At 43.0% G+C, this 21,667-nt stretch overlaps 1 protein-coding gene across 3 annotated transcripts in view; it reads left to right on the top strand.

Moving 5' to 3' along the window:
* LOC125766072 (cuticlin-4) overlaps positions 1-20,929 on the top strand; it is a 46,940-nt gene extending 26,011 nt beyond the window's left edge. Inside the window, exons 2-5 of one of the 3 annotated variants that reach the window (XM_049431662.1) lie at positions 6,259-6,498; positions 16,259-16,768; positions 16,834-18,109; positions 18,405-20,929. In XM_049431662.1, coding sequence (XP_049287619.1) covers positions 6,439-6,498; positions 16,259-16,768; positions 16,834-18,109; positions 18,405-18,427 — 1,869 coding nt within the window. In that variant the 5' untranslated portion in view covers positions 6,259-6,438 and the 3' untranslated portion in view covers positions 18,428-20,929. Of the gene's footprint in view, positions 1-985; positions 3,498-6,258; positions 6,499-16,258; positions 16,769-16,833 lie in introns of those variants that run through there. The other 2 variants (XM_049431661.1, XM_049431660.1) reach the window with 2 other exon arrangements.
* The last annotated feature ends 738 nt before the right edge of the window (positions 20,930-21,667 follow it).

Genomic DNA, 21,667 nt, shown 5'->3' with positions numbered 1-21,667 from the left:
TCATTGCCCCGTCTGCGTTATGAACAATCATCATTAGGTAGTAAAATCACCCTCCCCAAAAAAAAACCGAACTCGTTCGATCGATCTGAAACAACTTATCGAGCATTTTTGGCGGCATCATCCGTAACTGCCAAAAGCACAAGTTTTAACCAAGGGCAGCATCAGCATCGTTGCTAAACGTCGATAATTAAATGACAGCTTTAATTTTCGGATGCCTTCACTTCCGTCGTTCGCAGGGATGCTATCGGTTTAAATTAATGCTGACAAATAACCACGAACTGTTGGGTGTTGTTGGTTCGGTTGGTATTATGTGTGCAAGTGTAATTGGTAGTTTTTTGGTATTCTTATAGCGAGTTTAAGAATATAAGTAATGTTTTTCTCTCGCTAGGAAACATTTGTCCTATTCAAATGAATATCTACAAAAAAATACTCTTTCTACTATTTTACTAGTTTGGCATTGTAGACACAATTTTTAATATTTAATGAATTAAAAAATATAATTTGCAAGAATGAATTATTTAATGTACAAAAAAAACAGAAACTTTCTGGTTTCTCACTTTGTTTCAATTTGTAATTGGAAAATTACACCCCAATCCCGTAGCTCGCGACAGCGAAAACAGCTCCAAAACAGCGAAAGCACCAGTTCCAATTATTGTCCACCGGGGGTTCCGTTTTGTGCCACCTTGGTGAGTATGGCAGTGTATTTTTTGTCGTTGTTGTTTGGTCCGTTTGGTTATAGTAAAAATGTTGCCTCCAACCATTTAATAACCGCGCACCGTTGATAAGGCGCACGAAACAACAATAATTACGCGCCTCAAAACCCGGAACCACCACCACCGATTGAGTGACTTCGATGCCGGACGTTCAGTACAAGCGACGAACGGTGCACCGGTACGATACGTAATGATCGGCGCTGAAATAATTACCCCATCAGATCCCCGCTCGGGACGGGTTCGGATCGTTTCTTTCATCTTACATCGGACCGCCAGTTAGTGACCCACATTCGGTGGTGGTCGGTTGTTGTTTCGGCTTTTTTTTCTTTCTTTCTTTCTTTTAATTCCTTTTTGTTACCCAAAAGGTGCAAGTGACTTTGACCGTTGTCTCGATTGCAAAGGAGAGACGATGATGAATATATGTATACAAAAAAAAAGAACAAACCCTCCACAAGGGAAAGTGATGTGCAAGGGTCGCGAAAGCCAGGATCCAAGGGACAAAGGGTTATCCATCATATGATATGGGTTAAAGTTCCTTTCTTGGGTGCGATTTTTAAATAAAACCGAACACTAACTAAGGTCTGTATTAACAGTTTCCTTTTGAAGCCGTAAATAAAATTGGGAAGGGAGAGAAAAAAATATCTAATCACCACAATACCAGTCCTATCTGTGCGTTAGTAATTCGCTTCAAAACCTGCCTCACATGAGTGAGATGAAAAATAAAAAAATGTTACAATCATCCACCGTGCAAGCTTTCACCCGAATAATGGTCCCGTGCCGTTCCGAAACTTCGAGAGCGTGAACAGCCGCACGATGAAATCATGCATAGCGACCAGCGAACAATTGCTAATGCATTACATCTATTGAGCAATTTCACTGCACCGTGCTTCCACGCTCCACAGGACGTTGGCGATGAGTCACCGGAAGCAAAAACGGATCTAAAATCGTTCGACGCCACTCGCACACACCAATCACGTAATGCGAACTGACGCAAAACTCCCTACTGCCCTAGTCTCATCCCTACCAGAGTGTTTGCATTTTTGTTTTCTACCCGCAAGACGGTACGGAAGTAGGTCGTGGACAGTCTTGTAATCGATCATGCGAAGGGATTTTCCAAAAAACGTTTCTGCTTAACATCGTGCGGAAAGGGATGGTTCAGAGCGGAGTGCAGAGGTACAGCAATTAAAGGAAAACATGACGCCCGACCCCACTTGTTCGGGCTGATCATTATGAAAAATAAGGAAAAATGATCGCACGCGAACGAGCGTAGCTGGTGGTGGTACGAGAGACTAAGACTATTCAGTGGAGTGGTCATAAAACATTCAGCAAGGCGCCAAATTATCCACATCCGGCTCCAACACCGATGGCATCCGGTTGCAGGCGTGGTAAAATTATGCAAGCACAACTATGGAAGGTTTTGTCTTATGACGATCACGACGAAAAGAGTTTGCAAACGGTAAACAATTCGTTCAAGGGCATTGGAGATACAGACGGGATACAGGAAACAAAAAGAAAGTCTCCAAAAACCTTGGAGTTGGAACCAGGATGGAGTCCAGGAACAGCTTAGTATTAACAAAATGCTCCCATTTTTTTCTCTTACCGTTTAATCAAGCATTTGAAAATATAAAACAATTGCAAATGTATGCAGCAGACAATTGAAATTCCTTGTCCGATACCAAATTCAGCTTGCACGGTAGGATCGACCCGGGCACAAAACTTTCTCGTTTGAATGATTTATCAGTGCGCAAACATCGCCATGATCATGATCATCATCATCATCACTCCGATTCGTTTGAGTGTCTCGTCAGTTAACAAAAGACACACGAGGAAACCACTCGGAGGGGGTAACTAAAGAGAAGAAGAGACGGGATTGGAGGAGTCTTCTGGAATTCGATATAACTGCGTACCCCCTCATTGGTGTTGCTTACGAATCCGACCAACCCATCCAATCGCTCTAATGTTCACAAAAGCATGGTGCAAAAAAAAAAGCTCCCCACTCACACACACGCACACACACACCAGGTTGGACACTCACGCAACGAAAATGAAAGTGAGATCACCCGGGTTGCTCCGTGCTGATGGGCGAATCCCTCCCTCCCCAACAATCAACCCGGCACGAGAAAGTTGCCCCCGGTGTCCAAATTTTCTCCAACTCACCAGACATCTTCTCTTCCAACATTGCCAAGCGAACTGAACGGTGAGATAGAGCAGCGTGCGATTGGGACTTGCCCATTCCCTATTTCTCTTCTCGTACGGCCGCAGTAGAAATGAAGCTGCACGCAAAACGAATGAGTGAAGGCCACCGGCTCGGCAGCTTTCCACTTGGCCGGCGAGTGAAGAAAAGAAAGTCTTGCGCTGGCGAGCGAACACGCGCAAGAGAGCTAGAGATAGAGAGATAGAGGAAAATTGGAAAGCATTGAGCATCCGAGGGGCCTGCGTAACGGGCACTCAAAACTAGCAAAACCGAAGCGCTCGGAAGGTGCGCACCGGTCTGGTAGCGTTTAGTTGAGAGCTACTTTCGAAACGAGACGGTCGCACGACGAAACACACGGTACACGGTCCGCGAGACACGTCCGGAACACGTCGGTCGGTCCACCAACCAAGGGTTAGTTGTTTGGTTGTTAGGGAAGTACTCGCACCGAGCTAGTGGAAAACCCCGCTTGGTGGATGGTTGTGCGAGTGCAGCTATTGATCGTTGCACTAGTGGTTGCAGTGTTTTGCTTACGATCTGTAATTCTGGATGCTGGAAATCCTTGCAAGGCTTGTGCTTTAACGTATTGAAGTGTAAGTTTACATCGAGATAGTGTGGTAGAATGATTGTTTTTCGCAGCACCTCAATTCTATATACAACCACGAAAATAACTGCGTTTTGTCGCCTGTTCACCTTAATCCGAATGGAAGGCACTCCCGTTAATGCGCACCGCTTACCGGCAGTTAAAGCCCATAAGAAATCGATCATCTCCCAGCGTATAGTATCGTAGTGAAAATATAAATATATTTCTCCTAGTGACCCAGATATACTACACCTGTGCGTTTGTGTGTGTGCGCGTTTTTTTTTGCGATACTAAACCGGACCCATCGGCAAACGAGTGCGTTTTTGGAATTTTATTATATTTTTATTCCGACACACGCGAGGAAACGGCAAACAACAGCTACTCGCGTATGTGATGCGCATCGAAGCCGAACCCCGAACGGCTACCAACGGATCTATATACGCTACAGCTATATGTGCGGAGAAAATGTTTCGCCCCCCGCCCCGGGAAAAAAGGGATAAATGAAAAACCGAGTTAGTGGAAAAGCAGATTTTGTCGAAGCGATGAGCGGAATTGATTTCGTTAGTGGATGATTTTCTTCTGTGCACCTGTTCGTGTCGTGGCACCCGTTGGGCTGTTGGGTGTTTAACTGGTGTTGGTTGTGATGAAATAAATGCCAAACTGCCCGTTAAAAATTATCCATAGAGAAAAACACTGTGTTAAATATAAAAAAATATTTTTTACCAAATTAATACAAAACTTGCCCATATTAGTGACATTTACCGATCATTTGAACTGTGGTAGTAGTGAAAGTGGAAAGTAACTTGGTGCATTTACAAGATCGAGTAGAGGATTTGAAATTGCAAAACGTCAAACAAGCTGTCAAATAGTACTAAGCATTGAGTGGTTTTGTTGTCTCACTAGCGTACTATTAAGTGAACTATGAGCATTAAAAAACCCGCTAAAACTAACATCCTCCGTTGGCAGCTACCACAGAAGACAACGTGAAAGTGCCGGTTTCCGGGATGTGATGCATGTTCCGAATTCTCATATCGATCAATCATCGCGTTAAAAGTTTGAAGGAAAAAAAATGAAACACCTGTGGAATTAGTTCAAAGATGCATGTGGCTATTGGAATATGATGGATTTGTGTGATGTGAAATTTAGGGAATGACAGAAGAGACATCGAGAGCGAAAGACCCCAATCCGAAATGAACGAATTTAGAAGGATAAACGATGGTGGCGCAAACGATCGAACACGGATCGTGCGGTGTGGCTGTGAAAGTGAATGAATGGCAACTGGTTTGTTTGTTGGTACGGGTCGGAACCGGATCTGGCTGGGACGAATGTTCAAACATGTTGGAGAATGTATTTTTTTCTTCTCCCTTTGCCGCTGAGTGTGTACTGCATAAAGGAGAAAGTAGACTTTATACGCGTACGATTACTACTGGGTTATTTGTTTAACGATAAGTTTACTGGTTTCTGTTTCTCTTTCGATTGAGTTTTATTCCCAAAAACCATACAGAAACCATAACAGTTTAAATGCTGGCCCCATTCCGTGAAAGAGCTTTAAAATATCTGCCCTGCTTCTGTGTTCAGGTCCAGAACAGAAAGCAACTCCCAACTATTAAGCTCCCAATAGCTCAATTACCTGTGCGGTAAATTCTTGCTGCTCTTGTTCTGAACGTTCTCCCATTCCAGGCAGCAACCAAAAAGCTGCTTCTGTTCTCGTCTAAATCACCCCGAAAACCCCCGGAATGAACTGCGGAAAGGTGTAACATAAACAAGAGCATAAACAGAAGCGCAGAAAACCGCTAAAATGAAAAAAGGTGCAATAAATAATCGGGTCAGTTGCCCGGTAGCCACACGTTGAGGTGTCCGAATGGCGCTAGGCCCCCTTCTTCCGCTATCCGGTTACATCCCTCCGACCAGACCGACTACACTGTCCCGGTGGTGCTTTCGTTTGGGGAGATTTTCATTTTGGATAGTTTGTTTTCGCAAGTTCCTTCGTTTTGCCGCTTTTGCCTCATCATTACAGAAAAGAGCATCATTACGTAATTTGTCCTGTCCACCGTGTTTCGTGTTCCGTTGCACACGAGTTCAAAGCTCGAGCATCAGAAGTGGCAAGTGTTTGTGGCCGGCGATTTACCGTTTTGTAGCGGAGCATCTGCATGAACCCAAACGGAATGGACCGTCTCGTTTACTGCTTGAAGGCTTCAACATAAATTGTTGAGTTTAAAAAATGTACCTTTCCGAAACTCGTGACCAACTCGGGACTTACCAGGCTGGAAAAGATGGATTAATCTTCATTTGGATTTTGTAGCGCCCCGTCACGATTTTCGCAACCTAAGCCGCGCTTTCGCGCACGATCGATACAGTCAGTGAAGGAAACCAAAAATGCTTCAGTGCTTTAGTTAAACTTGAAAATATTTCTCTTACTCCCGAAAAGCATTTAAGATAAGAAGCTTTCGTACGGGAAGCAAACGGGGTAATAATCCGTTTATTTGAAATACCATATCGAAAGCAAAGTAAGCTGTATTGAATTAATATCGTGATTAAATAGATTAAAGTGGTTTCTTAACTCAACTGTGTATCGTAATGACCGACTCTAACTTATAATTGGATCAATGTCGAATTGAATAAAACATTCAATAATGTGCATTGATTTTCATTAAATGTTCCCTACCAACTGTTCCCCCCGAAAAAAGTAGCTTTCCTCATTTTCTCTGTTTTACCTTTTTCTTTCTTTCATGTAATCACCGAACACCGATGGGAATTTTCAACAACCGCAGATAACGGATAATCTGTACCAACCAAACGCTGCCATAGACTGTTGTAGTGATATTTAGATAGAAAAGTGAACGAATAAAACAAAACAACGAACAAGGACAATCGCACAAAAACCTTGCGCGAACACGAACGACGAACACGAGCACAAAAACCTACGACAAACAAACGAAAAGAAAAACAAGATGGGCAACCGAATGCGATCCTTGGTCGCTACGTTCGTGCTACTATTCACAGTACTCGAGGTAAGTCCGGTGTGATGGAAATTGATTGGTAAAAAGAAAAGCGATGGTTCCAAATGGCTAACGCCTCAGGTTGATATTTTGTTTGCTGGTAAAAAGGAAAACCCGGCGAGCAAATCATTACACACTTTTCTATCTATTGGTGACGCATTTTCATCTCAATTTTCTATTACCAATGCAACGTAAACCAACCATTTCTATGTAGGGAACATAGAGAAAAAAAGGCACGATAAAATGAAAATGAAAAACTAACCCACCACTACTTCGTTTTCCACCTGGCAAAAGGCGAACGATCAACAGTTATGGAGCTTCTCTCTCTCTCTGTCTGTACGATTCCCGGCCACGGTGCGAAGGTTATTTGTAATTTGATTTGTATTTACTGTGAAGATTTTTTTTTCTCCCCCATTTTCAAACAACTCCATTTGCCCTTTCGGCGATAACCATTTAGCTGCAATCAAGGTGTGCTTCAGAGTGGTTGTACATCAACTCCGCGGAACGAACTCAATAACAGACTGTTTTTTTTTGGTTTCTCTCTTCCCGATGGGCAATGATGTCCTAATTTCCCTCCAAGATCTATCCCATGGGCGAAAGGTTTGAGATCAAAAAGGTTATCTAAATGGTTTAGATAACTTTTCCTTGGGGTGGTAATTTTACCGACAGTTTTTATACTCCATCGAAGCATCAAAGCACAATCACACATTGGTACAATATCGACACAAAAAAAAGCATTGCTACATTTAGAGCAGCATGCAAATGTGGGTAATTCAAATTTGTTTTGCTATCGTTCATGTCCATTTCGTAAGATCGTTTCACATTGATTGTGAACGATCACGTAAGGCGTAGACATGTTTCCTGGTAAGCAGAAGAAATGGTGTTACACTAACATAATTTGATACTTTTTTGTGTTGTATCTATGTAAGTACAAAGCAATCCACTAATGCTGCGCAAGTCTTGCGCATGTGATTGATAAGATAAAGATTACGTGAGCAGTAATTATTCGAATTGTATTTTGTGTCTTGTGCGGGTTTCATTGATTTGACGATAATTTCAACGACCACATTGCTATTATCATTTGAGCCAATCAATTCAACTCACGTACGAGTGGGTAAAGGAATGTAACAAAACTAGAGTAACGACTGTAAGACTTTAAATTATTATGTTTTTTTGTGTTTTTTTTTCTTTTTCGAAAAACATGTTTAATGACGTCTTCAAATGATCATTCAACTTGAATTGATTTGATTATTAAAATATTGTATGCTGTAATCTAAAAAGCATTGCTTGTTATGAAATTCCTTCATTTTACACACATTTAAATAGGAATATAATCTGCAAAAAACAGATTTTAAAAATTCTTGCGTTGAACAATAAAACAGCAAGATGAAGATGAGTTAAATTTCTTCATAATACTGCTGACACTTTCATAAATTATGCTTCCTTTACAAGCACATAACAACGTCGACGAATCCCCCGGACATTGTTTTTTTTATTACCTTTTCACTCTATATAATTCGGTGCAATCCAACATTGGTTCGGGTTTTATTACACCGACATCGGCTATAAAATGAACCGAAATAAACAAATGGCTGCCATTCGTCAACGCATTATCTATTGGATTGTTAAATCTGTGTAACAACAACAAAAAGACGAGTTCCATGTGAAAAGCTCCACCAGCTGTCGTCTGGTGGAAGGGTGAAAACATTGGGAAAATCAAACCTCAAGTGCAAACTTTCACCTTCACGAAAAATGTTTTTTGCGGTTTTTTTTGTTCAAATGTTTTCCACGCAGATCACATTGAGTGACACGGCTACATTGCATTATCTCGGGATTTTCGTTTGGTTGGGATACAAAATGGGTCGTTCATACTGTACCGCGGCCACACTGGGTTTTCCCATTGCGCCCGTAATAACAATAGAATAGGTGCCGACTGATCGTTGCATCGCAGATCGTAGAAGCACACAAACACACAGCTGGTCGTAAGCTCATTAAAATATAAAACTGCACTGCGCTGTGCATTATTTTGTGTCACTTTCACCTTTCAGCCGGCATCAGCGAATGTTCGCACACGGTCGCAAAAGTAAGCCTGTGCGAAAATCGACGGGAAAACTCTCACTAAAACAAAAATGAAAACACTTAATAAGATCTTCATTAATGGTGGTGGTATGAAAATGGGCGAAAATCTGTTAGATTGCCAGTGTGATGAACTAAATCGATCGTCACCTGCATTCATAAAACGGACGTCCAAATCCACAATTGAAATATGGTGGAATTTTCCTACGAATGATTGGCAAACCGATTGTTGCTTAATACAATTTTATTTAGTATGAATGCTCCGCACTTATGCATTTCCTTCAGCACTGGTTTGAAATTAAATCGATTCGCTTTTTCTTTAAACCAAGTCCTTTGTTGGAATTAGTAAGGAAGATACGTTGCGTTGAATGAAATATTGATACCGTCGATATATTTTTATTGCATTCCATTCTCATTAATATTTCCCACCACATAACTCTCACAGTAATGGAGCAAAGCAAAAACGATTCTTGTTATGCGGAAATGGTGTAGAATTTGGGTTTTTCATTACTTCGTTTCTTCGCTATCCGCTCGTTACCTTGAGGTTATTTGTTTCACCGCTAAATAGCGGTTTACCGAAAAAAATATATCTACCCCAATCATCCATCTCAACATGTTCTCCTCAATCGAAACAAAAAAAAATTCCACCACGACAAGTGCAGAGAATTTTAAGTAGCTTTGTTTGTTTGCATTTTTTGTTCTGTTTGCAAATTCTATCGGTAGTTTTTTTTCTTGCTTCGTCGATTTATTTGTAAAAGCGATAGACCAGAAACGGAAGAAATGAAAATGGAATTATTAGAACACATTTTGCCCCGTTTTGGAGAGAGGTTTTTTTCTCCTCATTTTACATACTTAATTCGATGATAATCTAGCATTATGCTTGTTCATAATAATGCTAATGCTTATCGAATTAACTGTCGGTTACGTTTTAGAAGGGAAAACAATAAATCATTTTTAGTAAGCATAATAGGTATAGGTTTCATATTTTTCATCGTGAACTTGATTAAACTTGTTACATTTTCATTTACCGTTGTAGAAAAGGGCAGTGAAGAAATGATCTCAAATTTCATTACAAATAAATTATTCCAAATCACAATGGATTCTGTTTCGAAACTGAGATCGTAAAATATCCATTTTCGGTAAAAAAAGAAAAGAGAAACGAGGATCGTCTCGTGATCCTATTTTGTGGTTAAAAATTGTACTATATTTTAAAAGAAACCTGTCACATAAACCGAGCCAAAAGCATTTTAAAGACAATTTAAAGGAACCGTTGTTTTCTTTTTACGGCCGAAAGAATGGCTTGTAATTTATAACATTTCAATTGAATGCCAATTTTTATTCCCATTTTCGTACGCATGGAATTGATAATATAAATCTTCACCCAGCGAACGTCTTAAAAGGTGCAGAATTTACTCGAGTTTCGGGTTGTTCCCTTTGGGATATGCTTCTATACCGTACGGGCGTTCAATGAAAGGGAAAAGGATTTTGCTGGCCGGTTCTTTGTCGTTTGCAATTGTAGTGAAAGTGTATCACTCAGAACAGACCGGACTAACCCCTGTCTGGCTTCCCAGTTTTCCCCGGGGGTCAGTTTAAGACCCGCTAGTTTGTGGGCAGACTTCGACCATTCCCAGCACATTTTACTCAATACGCCTCGATGCACTCGGTTGAACCCGTTATAAATGATATACGATTACATCAGCATGACCTAATTTAATTTCCGTTCGGTCAGCTGCGGCCGTGCGTCTATTAGTTTGGGTAATGTTTCACAAGTTTTTATTTCATTCTTTTCTTTGCTCCTTTCGCATCCTTGTAAGCGATTTTTGTCGAGAAGCTTTTGAACATTGAATAAAGCTTTAAAGGCTTCATCTAAAGTATTTCAGCGAGATTAGCGTGCGATTGATTGGTACATTTTAGTTTCATTATGCATTTAAGTAAACAGCAAAAAAAGGACTTGAAGCTCAAGATTATAATAAAAACCACACTACCCAAAAACAACATGTGTAACGGAAGCAGAAACGTATTAGAAATCGGTATACCCTACCAAAACCGATCGCATTGGAACAGTTCCGCTCCATAAACAATAGCTTTCCAGCAAAGAGGAAGAGCAAGCGAGATACACAAAGTGAAAGAATGAGACGCCGAGGATGTCGGAAAAACACCATGTGAGTGCCGTTTTATTTTTGTTTCGAAAGGAGAAAATTTGAAAATTGCATCCATTCAGCTGCCCTGCTGCACGGATGCCGTCACGGATAACTATCGGGTGGAGAAAAAAAAGATTTGCTGCTGATGTTGTTGCGCGTTGTGAATTTATTCATATTTCTCACTTACTTTAACGCCGTACACTTCTTCCTTTACTCTTTCCATGTGTGCGGAACGGTTCGGAGCACCATCTCACACACAAGCTGATGATGATTTGTGAATCGTGCTGATCATCGTGGTAAAGAGGGTTCGTCGCTTTAGTGGCGTTTCAATCACCCGGTGCGCAAATGTGTACGTTTGCCAGACGTAGGGTAACGCGAAAGGAGAAACTTTACCACCGTGCGCGAGAGTTTTGTATCGTGCGGAAACTTTCACTTTGCTTTCCACTTCATGGCACGGGCCACGGTTACCGTCTGCAGGCCCATTGAAGGGAAGATCAGTGTGTACGTTCCCCTCGATGGCGGTAAGGAGTGTCAACATTGCTCCATACCGTAAGGCTTTTTTTTGTATTGGATTGGATTAGAACCCATGGTGAAGCCGTACTAGCGTCAGCAAACAAGATCTCTCCTCGGTCAACAGTGGTTGCGCTAGTGGCCGTGAACCGGACGGACACCAGCTGGAGTGAACCTTCAAACACCTGTCGGGCAGGTTTTGCCGTGCGAACTGTCATTCTTAAACTTTCGCTGAACGTTTCTCCCGCTTCGCAGTGGAATCAGCAAAGCGATCAGATGATCTTTGATTTATGATAATCCTTCATTTTGGATTTGGCTCGCTCGATAGTCATTAGGTGGGCTTCGTTGTGTGCGAAAATGTGTAGTGAATGGGCCATTTATGGATAGCTGATTGATGTTTATTTAGCTGAACTAAAGCTTACCATCGTGGGTTGTTATATGTTGCTATTTTCCGGCTGCTTTGACATATCGATCCAACATCGATCGTTGCGTATTGAATGTTAATGTTTTAGCTTTCTTTTGGGAACTCTTTTCAATCCAATTGATACGGAGTTATAATGATCGTCTACATTTATGTCTTTTAATGACACATACCGGCGTACTCCCTTGTCACCGGGCTTTAGTCGCTTTTGGGGCGTTTCTTGATTCCGAAAGTCATTCGAATCCGATCACCCACCACAAACAAGCCTTAATCATGGGTGTTGGACCCGGTCAGCCTCCTTTAGGATAGATTTTTAAATGAACCACTATTAAATCGTTAACCGAAAATTAGTGGCCGGAATCGATTTTCGATTAACGCTATATATTTCAAAGTCCCTCGTACAGACCACGTGTGAGTGAGCATATGTCAGGAGGTGCAACTTTCAAAGGTTGCCACCTTGTTTTTTTCATTTCTTCTATCTATCACTCTCGAGGTTCAACCCTTCAACAAATTTTGCTATTTTGGATACACTGACCCAGTTCCTATCGGAGATCTTACCTTTCGTTGCTTCGGTTAGAGCGGGGCAAAAACACCCCTCGGAAGGGTAAGCGCAACAGGCCACCCTTGTAGTTGGAAGGCGATCAGGACAAGAAATTAATTATTCCAAAGCTAACATTTCTCCGTCCCCGGATCGGCGTTTGGATAGATGTGAAGGCACTGCGATCGGTGCAGAAAGTTGACCGCGAAAACGAAGAAATGGTTGGATCACTTTTTCTTTCTATCATGCTATCGTGATGAGGGTTCCATGGTGAAAACAGGATCGTTCATTCATTTATGTTGTCATTAGTGTAAGGAGGGTTATTCATTTTTTATCGTTCGCATGATGAAACGAATGTTGTTAAAGGTAGTTCCGGGGTATCAAAAGGCAACACATGAAGACGGATCGCAGGAATGTGACATCCAGTGTGGTGTCATTAATCATGCTTGGTTAAGGTGGTCTGGCAGAATGGTACTTTTTTACAATTAACTAACAGTATGAAATAAAAGAAAATAAATAAATGTTTTGATGCTTGAATCTAGGTTAGAAAATAGGAAAAAAATAGAAAATTGTCGTGTCAGTAAAACAATATACGACACTAAAAATATATCTCTTCTAGTGAGATCTAACGATCAAACAGAAAAATACCTATCGATATTTTTTTATGGAAAGAATCGATGTTCCGTGTAGCCCGGCAGGTATGCAAATCGAGTTCTCGATCTCATCCGTCGATTGATTAAATTAATCGATAATTAGCGCAACCATCCTACTGACAGTTTGAAGTACACCTTTCGTAGCCAAGCGTAGGACAGCTCGTTTGATCGACCACTGATCGATTAGTCGACAGGGTAATGATCACTCCCTACATCGTTGTTTACTTAGAGCTTGCTACTACCACTCGCACACGCCCAGTCCCCTGCATCAGCGGCGTATTACGATGAAGCAAAAAGCTTCTCTAATTATTTCCGATTCCATCCGCTAATTGACTGGAAGGAAAGTATCCGTTGATAGGACATAAAACGGATTCCAAAATGTCTTCTCTCCGTCTTGAGATATCTGTTGACTCGTACACTTGTTTTCAGTGCATGGTAAACCTTCGTGTTGTTGACTGGTTTTTTTTTGCGTGCAAACGTTTCAATGCACGCTGCCCTACTCCCACTGCCGCTGAGCGTGTTTCCTTCTCGCTTTCCTTGATATGTTCCCGTTTTCGAAGCGATCCAATCAAAATACGTGCGTACTGGAGGGATGTATTTATCTATCTGTCACTTGAAGCGATCCGGAATTCCGGATACCGCATAGTGCGTGTGGCGTGTGGCCTGTCTATGGCCGTCGGATCGGCATGGCATCGATTCGATTCAGTTCGCTTGTAACGCTGAAAGTGCCAGACGGTAGTGGAAAGGAAATCGAAGAAGAAAGTGTAACGACGATACTAGCGGCCTTTTCTAGGGCACTGTCGAGCCGTAGCCGCAATTATGACCATACCTGTCCACCGATGCACCACTGCATTGGGGTGCAGTTTTCCAGTGCACTGGTTTTCGCGTGCAACCGAAGAGATCGAGGATGGTGGCTCGAGGTGAGGTATCATGCAGTAAAGCAATGTGGTTACATTGAAGGGTGAAATAGAGATACGTTGCACGAGCAGTGATGGTAAAAGATGGAGAAAGCGATTTGAATAATGCGTCAAGCGGTGGAATAAAGCTTAAGACGCAGTGGATAAAATGGTTTCAAAGTAGGAACTAGCTGAGGGTTAGTGATCGTCAAAAATAAGCCTGTTGTTTTGGTACTGTTCTACTGCATACTCGCTTAACTAATCCGGCAAATTTTCTACACTGCACTAGTATCTACTACGAAACAAAGGTGGCTTCATTAAACGCAATTTTGCGCACCAACACAACATGGTTTGCTTTCGTGACGTACACTGGTGCACATCTTTCGATGTATTTTAAACGATCCAGCGCGAGTAGTGTATGATAATGTTTCAACGTAATTTTCATCCCAATGGAAATAGAAAGCCGGCCACAACGGTTCACCGGATGTTTTGATGCATCATTCACAACCCTCACCTGCTAACTGTGTTGCAGGTAATGCACTTTCTTCTACTGGTGTAATGAGTAGTTAATGTGATACAATATTTCACGGTCAGCTTCTCGGCAAGAACTGTGGGGAATGAAAGATGCCCTACCGTAAGCGGCATTTTCCATCTTTTAAGTCGTACAAAATGGTGTTAAATCAATCGCGCTACATATCGTAATGAACCTGAGACGCGATATTTTCCGCGTACTGTTATTCGACAATCATTTGTTTCTCCCAACCCGACAAAGATTAAAATTAACAAATTTCAAGAGGCGTATATTGTTTTTCACTGGCCCTCGGAGGTAAGTGCTAATTTATGGGCGAAGCCGTTGGACATGCGGCATTAGGCATTCTCAAACGCGCCAGTACACTTTCTTCACACCGGCCCATCTGTAATTGGGTTATCAGTCACGCATCTTTAAAGCTTAATGCCAACGCCACCGGTGGGGTTTGCCGTTTAGCTAGCTATAAGGGAGCAAAAATCGTTCGTCAAAATCGAATTACGGAAAAGCACACATATGGAGGGGGGAATTTTTTTTTGTAGCTCCAGCAGAAACAGTAGCCGTTTATCTGGACTGGCCCAGAAATAGATGGAAAGCTTCTATAAAGGATTATTTGCTAAACGAACGCAATCGTAGCGTTGTGTGAGGTTTTGCAGTAATTAGAGCGCAGCGAAATACGAAGGGGATTTAGGAAAAGATCGAACCGGTTTGTTTAATAATCCGCTAGATGGCGACACGATCGTGTTAGAGATTTTTTGTAAGTATAGATGTACTAAGAGAGAGAGAACGTATGCAGTTTAGCAACACAATCTCCGATAGATGACAATGGAGATCTCGTCTTATGCTCGATACTACATATCTGGTACTTGAGTTCTGGGTAATTTCTATTTTTTCCCCGGTTAATTTCGTCCTTGTGAATATTCGACTTTGTCTTACGAGACGGAACCGTATAAAACGCACTCGATACAAGTAAGAATGATAGTGTTTCGCAATGGCTGCCACACCCTACCCGTACGTCCAACGATCTACGATGAAGAGAAAGCGCATCCATCCGCCTGTATACCGCGGCCGTACGGTACCGAAGACGAACGGAATGCTTACCAACTTCACCGTACCCCAGCACAGGCAAAAGGCCGCTCTAAAACCGTCCAACACTTGACCGCATGTGTGCACATGTCCAGTATCGGTCGCCGTATGGCTATCGTGGCCGTGTACAAGAAAGCGCAAGGAAAATCTGTACCGGTTTCGTTTAATTACTGCTATGTTGTGTTACTTTTTTTTCTCTCTGCTGTTCATTCGTGGAATCATCTCATAAAGCGTATGTGGGCTTCGGTTCGGCACCACAAATGGACGACGGTGGCAGTGTTTTATTAGTGGCCGCTCCTCGCCGATGCAGTTCGTACGTGTGGAGCGATATCTTCGCGGCCGGAGGCTTCAGTGAAAGAACGGTACCAGTTTGCAGGCATGCATGGGGGATGAAGGGCACAAGCAAAAAAAAAGCAAAGGAGGCTATATGCCTCTTTCTCCGCATGGTCGGGTTTTGACGAGAAGGGGAGAAAAATAAAAATCAAACACACACATACACAGGAACAACGCAGCGCATTTGGGAAAGCGAGATATCTCTCGTGGGTTGGTTGTTAAATGAAAGCTAATCGTAGCGCAGCATTTTCATGCCATACTGTAGGTTCATCTCGGCCAAATGGTACATATCCAGTGCTGCGCGGTGGAATAAATTGAATCAAGTTAATTCGCGGGCATTGAAATGGAAATTGTAGAAAAATAGAAAGTACAGTCGGTTGTGGTTGGATGAAAACAATTGCAGAAAGATGAATAAGTTCGCTGATAAGCTTGATTGTTTTGCTTATCTGGCAAGTATGTCGCTCGCCCGTGAAGATGTCACGATATGATCGGCAAACTAACAAATATGATGACATGTGCTTAATCGTTTCCTTTTGTTTCTTAAACGGAAAAGAGCTCGTTGCTAATGTGTGTATACAATTTTCTTTCGCAGAATGTCCACTGTGATGCACCGTTGGTCGATTCGGCAGCACTGCCACTGGAGCACAGAGCCGTCTACGGTCCGCCTGCACCATCACCAGTATACGGTACGCCTGGTTTGCTGAGTGGCGGCGGAGGTAGCGGCGGCCTTCTCGGAGGCGGTGGCGGTGGCGGCGGCGGAGACGACCCGTGGCCACTGTCCGCCTCGAACGACAGCCCGCAGATCAAGCATCTGCAGGTGCAGTGCGAAAAGACGCATATGCGCGTTAACATCGAGTTCGACCGGCCGTTCTACGGTATGATCTTCTCGAAGGGCTTCTACAGTGATCCACACTGTGTGCATCTGAAACCGGGCACCGGTCATCTGAGCGCTACCTTCGAGATCTTCCTGAACAGCTGCGGTATGTCCAGCTCGGCTAACCATAATGCGGCCAGCTTCGGTGGTCCGACACCATCCGGCAGTTATGTCGAGAACACGATCATCATCCAGTACGATCCGTACGTACAGGAAGTTTGGGATCAGGTACGTATTCGGCGTCGGCATTCGTTCGGCTGTTCAACACTAATGATTGCCTTTTTTGCTTTTAGGCTCGTAAACTTCGGTGCACGTGGTATGACTTCTACGAGAAGGCGGTCACCTTCCGACCGTTCCAGGTGGATATGCTGCACGCCGTTACGGCTAACTTCTTGGGCGATAATCTCCAATGCTGGATGCAGATCCAGGTTGGCAAGGGTCCTTGGGCGTCCGAGGTTTCGGGTATCGTAAAGATCGGTCAAACGATGACGATGGTGCTGGCAATCAAGGATGATGAGAACAAGTTCGACATGTTGGTGCGCAACTGCGTTGCCCACGACGGCAAGCGGGCTCCGATTCAGCTGGTCGATCAGCACGGTTGTGTGGTGCGGCCAAAGATTATGAGCAAGTTCCAGAAGATAAAGAACTTCGGCCCGTCCGCATCGGTGGTATCGTTCGCCTACTTCCAGGCATTCAAGTTCCCCGACTCGATGAACGTACACTTCCAATGTGTGATCCAGGTCTGCCGGTACAACTGCCCCGAGCCGAAGTGTGCTGGCGGTGACTACGGACTGCCGGCGCTGACCGGAAATGGCATTTCGGGCGAGTACGGTGCACCGGGAGCACTGAGCGGCGAATATGGACCACCGCATCTATCGGAGTATGGCGTACCACCAGCGGCCTATCCCGATCCTCGTCATCCTTCCGACGCATCTGGTGCGTACTCGGAAAATCAGGACAGTGTGGTACCGGCACCGCAAGCACAAACGTCCGCCAACTCGGCCGAGAACAAATCGGACGGCCCAGTAAATGCGAACGATCGCATCGAATCGCAGGCACAGTCATCGAACCCAACGTCGAACGATATTCACGATCACATCAACATGCCACCGCCACCACCACCAGGACAGACGTCGTACGTTACCGTGACCAAGCAGAAGAAGGACGATGGACTGTCGGGTGAGAACAGTGGCAATCTGGTCAGTTTGGGCGGTCGGCCCCGGTCGGTCGAGGGACTGGATGATCTGCGCGGTGTGCGCCGACGACGGGACACGATGTCGGTTGTGATCCGGCCACGTATCTACAAGCGCGACGCCCAGGAAATGACGGACGTCAATACGGAGCGCATCATCCAGGTGGTGGCACCGGGAGACGTCAACTTTGCGCTAAACAACGCGTCCGGCAATGAGACGGTCGTGATTCAGTCACAGCGTACCGTCGATCCTGAGACGATCTGTATGTCGGTGCCGAGCTTTGTCGGTGGGCTGGTAATGTTGTTGCTCGTACTTGCCGTCGCATCCCTAGTGGCTGCCTTCCTGTTTGTGCGTGTGCGACACTTCGACCGGAAAGGTACGTCCACCATCCGCCGGCCACACTTTGTACTGTCCGAGCTGTGGACCTAAGGTCGGACACTTTGTTGAGCCGGATTTCTCTTATCGTTCGTCTACTTTTTCTTTTCTTTCTTTCATCTCACGCCATCACGACTGTCCCTATCGTTTGGTTACGCTCGGTACACCACCGATGGTCCACACTGATGCACTCTTCAACCATTTTGGGGCGGCATTCATCACCATTGGCACTACGGCGCACTCATGTCTACGCACTCTGCAAAAACTCTTCACACCACCATTTGCAACTACCACAGCCAATCCTTTCTCCGGACACTAAGCGACAACTTACCGTGGGTCGTCCTCGTGCCTGAAAAACTCGTCAAGGAGTAATGCTAGCCGGGTGACCCCGGCACCGAACGATCCCTTGCGAGTGTGGGAAACTGTTTTCCCACGGTTCTGTCTGCAAATCTCGACCACCAATGGGGCACCTTCATCTTCATTTTGTAAACATCTTTCGGCACAGTCGCTGCAGACGAACTCTTCTGTTACCTGAGCACCACCATCAAGCATTCTCCATCACACGATACATATAGACAGCTTCCAGAGGGATCGAACATATACGTCATCTCCTTCGCATGTAGCAAAAGGGTATGCTTCCGAGTAGGTAGAGCGCGGCTAGTGCTAGTAAGAAATCGAGGGACCCAAATCAAATTGTACGAAACGAAACACTAGAAACACTCTCTTCGCAGCATCGCGCACCGTTCGAAGTGGGCGATGGGACTACTCCAACAGCCTTCGAGAAGACACTAACCCACCCCATCCAACATTCAACCTTTAATCTAGCAACAAACAAAAAAAGCCGTCTAACACCTCATACATCATCGTCATTTCCTGAGCGCGCTTCTAGGCGCACTACTAACACGATTGCCTGTTAATTTATTACGATTATTATTATATTATTATTATTATCGATTTGGGTACTACAATCGCGAACGAACGAATCGTCCCTCACTCCTCTCGGTTCAATGATTTCCTTCTCCTTTCTTTTTGCGTTAAGCGTACGATACCAAACGAATGTGTATTACCATACCACCAGCAGTTAATTTATTGATCCTTGCCTGATCCCAATCCACACTTTGTGGTATCATCCTGTACATCTTCATCTAACCATGTCCCACAATCCACAACTCAACCCTGTTCGGTATTCCCATCGGCATCACTCCACTGTTGTTTGTCGTGTGCGTTTGATTTCTGTTGCAAACAGAGTAGAAAAGATCACACAAAACTCTTACCTGCTAGGGCAAGGGCATTAGCAAGCATGAAATTGGAAGCACCACACTTACAGCACCAAAATTTTGTGGAGTTGACACGCGTGTCATGAAGGGCAACAAGAAGTCATCCCACTTCGTGGGGAAGTGCATCGCAAGCGAAGAGCTTACCCGACTGCCGTTCCTTGTTGCATCGTTTCGTGACGTGCTGCTAGTTTGTAATGGAGCTTATTATATTAGTTATATCTCACCCTCAATCTTATTCATTAGAGAGAATGTCGTCCACATTGGTGTCCATGAAATGGTCCGTTAGGTTATGTTGGGTGTCGAATTCATTCACAAGAGTACGCCATTCCACCATCCATACCGTTACCTCCCTTTTTACATCCACTCAGGGCGATCTACTCCCGGTGCCGGGAGAAGAACCATCAGGACATCGATATGGGCGCACATTGGACCTTATGAAGGACGTGTATCTTTGCTTCAAAAGAATATTTATTTATTCCCTTAATTTTCTACCTACTTTTCTTAGTCACCACGTTCCTTTTTTCTTCCAAACACCAAACAGGCAAACCGTCTGTTTTTTACACACGCACACACGTGTTCTATTGCGTGTTCGATCGCTTTTCTTCTCCACTCCGTCGTTTACGTACGGTTTTGTTTGCTAACTTTTGGAGGTCTTGTCTCCCGTACCATTGTTTTGTTTTGTTTCTTCAAAAGTGTACTTATGCACAAATGCGACGAAAGCAGGGCTTTAGTGTGTTCGATTTAAATTTTAACCGTTGGTTGGATGTCACCACTAGTCTTAACGGAGATGTCCGGTTCGGTTCAGGAATTTAAACATTGGCCTAACTATAAACTTTCTCTTTGCGTTGCGTTGTTACGCGCAAGTACGACTGCGCGAGGATGCTGCGCACAGCAACAGAGATCCGCGTAAGGGATCTAAACGCACGAGCATACTACAATCAAAATAGGTTAGAAAAGCTTAAAAAGGTTAAAATGTAAGCTCCCGGTAATAATGGAAACGAATCAAAGTAGCTACCCCGGTGTACGAATATTTTGGTGATTGTGGTTGATAACAGTATTGTTTTTTTTTGTGTTTTGTGTTTGCTCCAATCGTTCCCTGCTTTACGATTGGGACGTTAATGGTAAGGCGTAAAGATCGCACACGACACATGTGGTGCGAAGAAAAGCGACTGAAGAAGGAAAAAAAGGATTAGGGCGATCGTAAGGAAAAAAAACTTTTGAAAAAATTATTCGAGAGAAAAACAGTTAAGGTTAGGGAAGATTTGTTTTCTCAGTTTTGTTTTCTTGCTAGGAATGTGTATTATTTTGTTTGGTTTTTCCCCCCTTTTTGACTAATTTCCATTCTCTCGCAAATCTAGTGGAAACAGGCAGTAAACAGGTGTGTGTTGTTGTGTACTGTAAACTCGTGAAATCAGTTTATCGAAACGTAGTTGCGGTACTACACTTCCTTTGCAAATAACAGCGACGTGGATATTATTGTAAATATTTATTGAAAAGAAAGATAGTTGAAGAAAATAAAGTGATTAGTAATGAATGATAGTGTATTTTTGTTACTATTACGACATTTTTATTTTTGTACATCCAGCAATATCACAAAACCTGATGGTAAGTATTAAATAGTATTAACATTCAAATGGAAAATGTTGGAATTTTCTATTCTGAATAATTTGGTTAATATATATTGTGAACAATAAAAAAATTTCACAATATTCAAAATTCACGATTGAATTTGTGTATTAAATGGTTAAAAAATAATTAAATCAAATTCGTTGGTTGAACAGAATGATTGAGACAGATCGACAAAATCTAAGCCCGTCACTACATGCTTAGCAATTGTCGCGTTTGCGAACCCCTGAAGGAGATTTCGGAGATTTTCAAATTTATAGGTTTTTTTTTATTTTTTCATTAATGAATGAAAAATCTTGTTTTTATTTAAAGCATTATTTGAGTGAAAGTAAAATTATTTAAACAAGCTCGCAAATACATGAATTTATAAATTTTATTAAAATTGCCAATAAAAAGAATTGGGAAATTTTCAAGTTTTGAGATTTTTTTAATTTTTTTATTATTTTTCATTTTTTTTTGTTTAAAGCATTTTTTGAGTGAAAAGAAACTTATTTCAACCAATTCGCATTAATATAAATCAATTTAAAAATTTTGCTAAATTTCCCCAAATACACGTATAGCAACTTTTCGCAACTTTTTTTATATGGAGTTTCGCTAAATTTTCTGAATCGCGTTCTCAAACGCGACAATTGCTAAGCGTTTTAGTGACGGGGTAA

Source organism: Anopheles funestus, chromosome 2RL (assembly GCF_943734845.2).
Source record: "Anopheles funestus chromosome 2RL, idAnoFuneDA-416_04, whole genome shotgun sequence".
NCBI classification, from domain to species: Eukaryota; Metazoa; Arthropoda; class Insecta; order Diptera; family Culicidae; genus Anopheles; species Anopheles funestus.
This window is presented reverse-complemented; position numbering and strand designations above follow the sequence as displayed.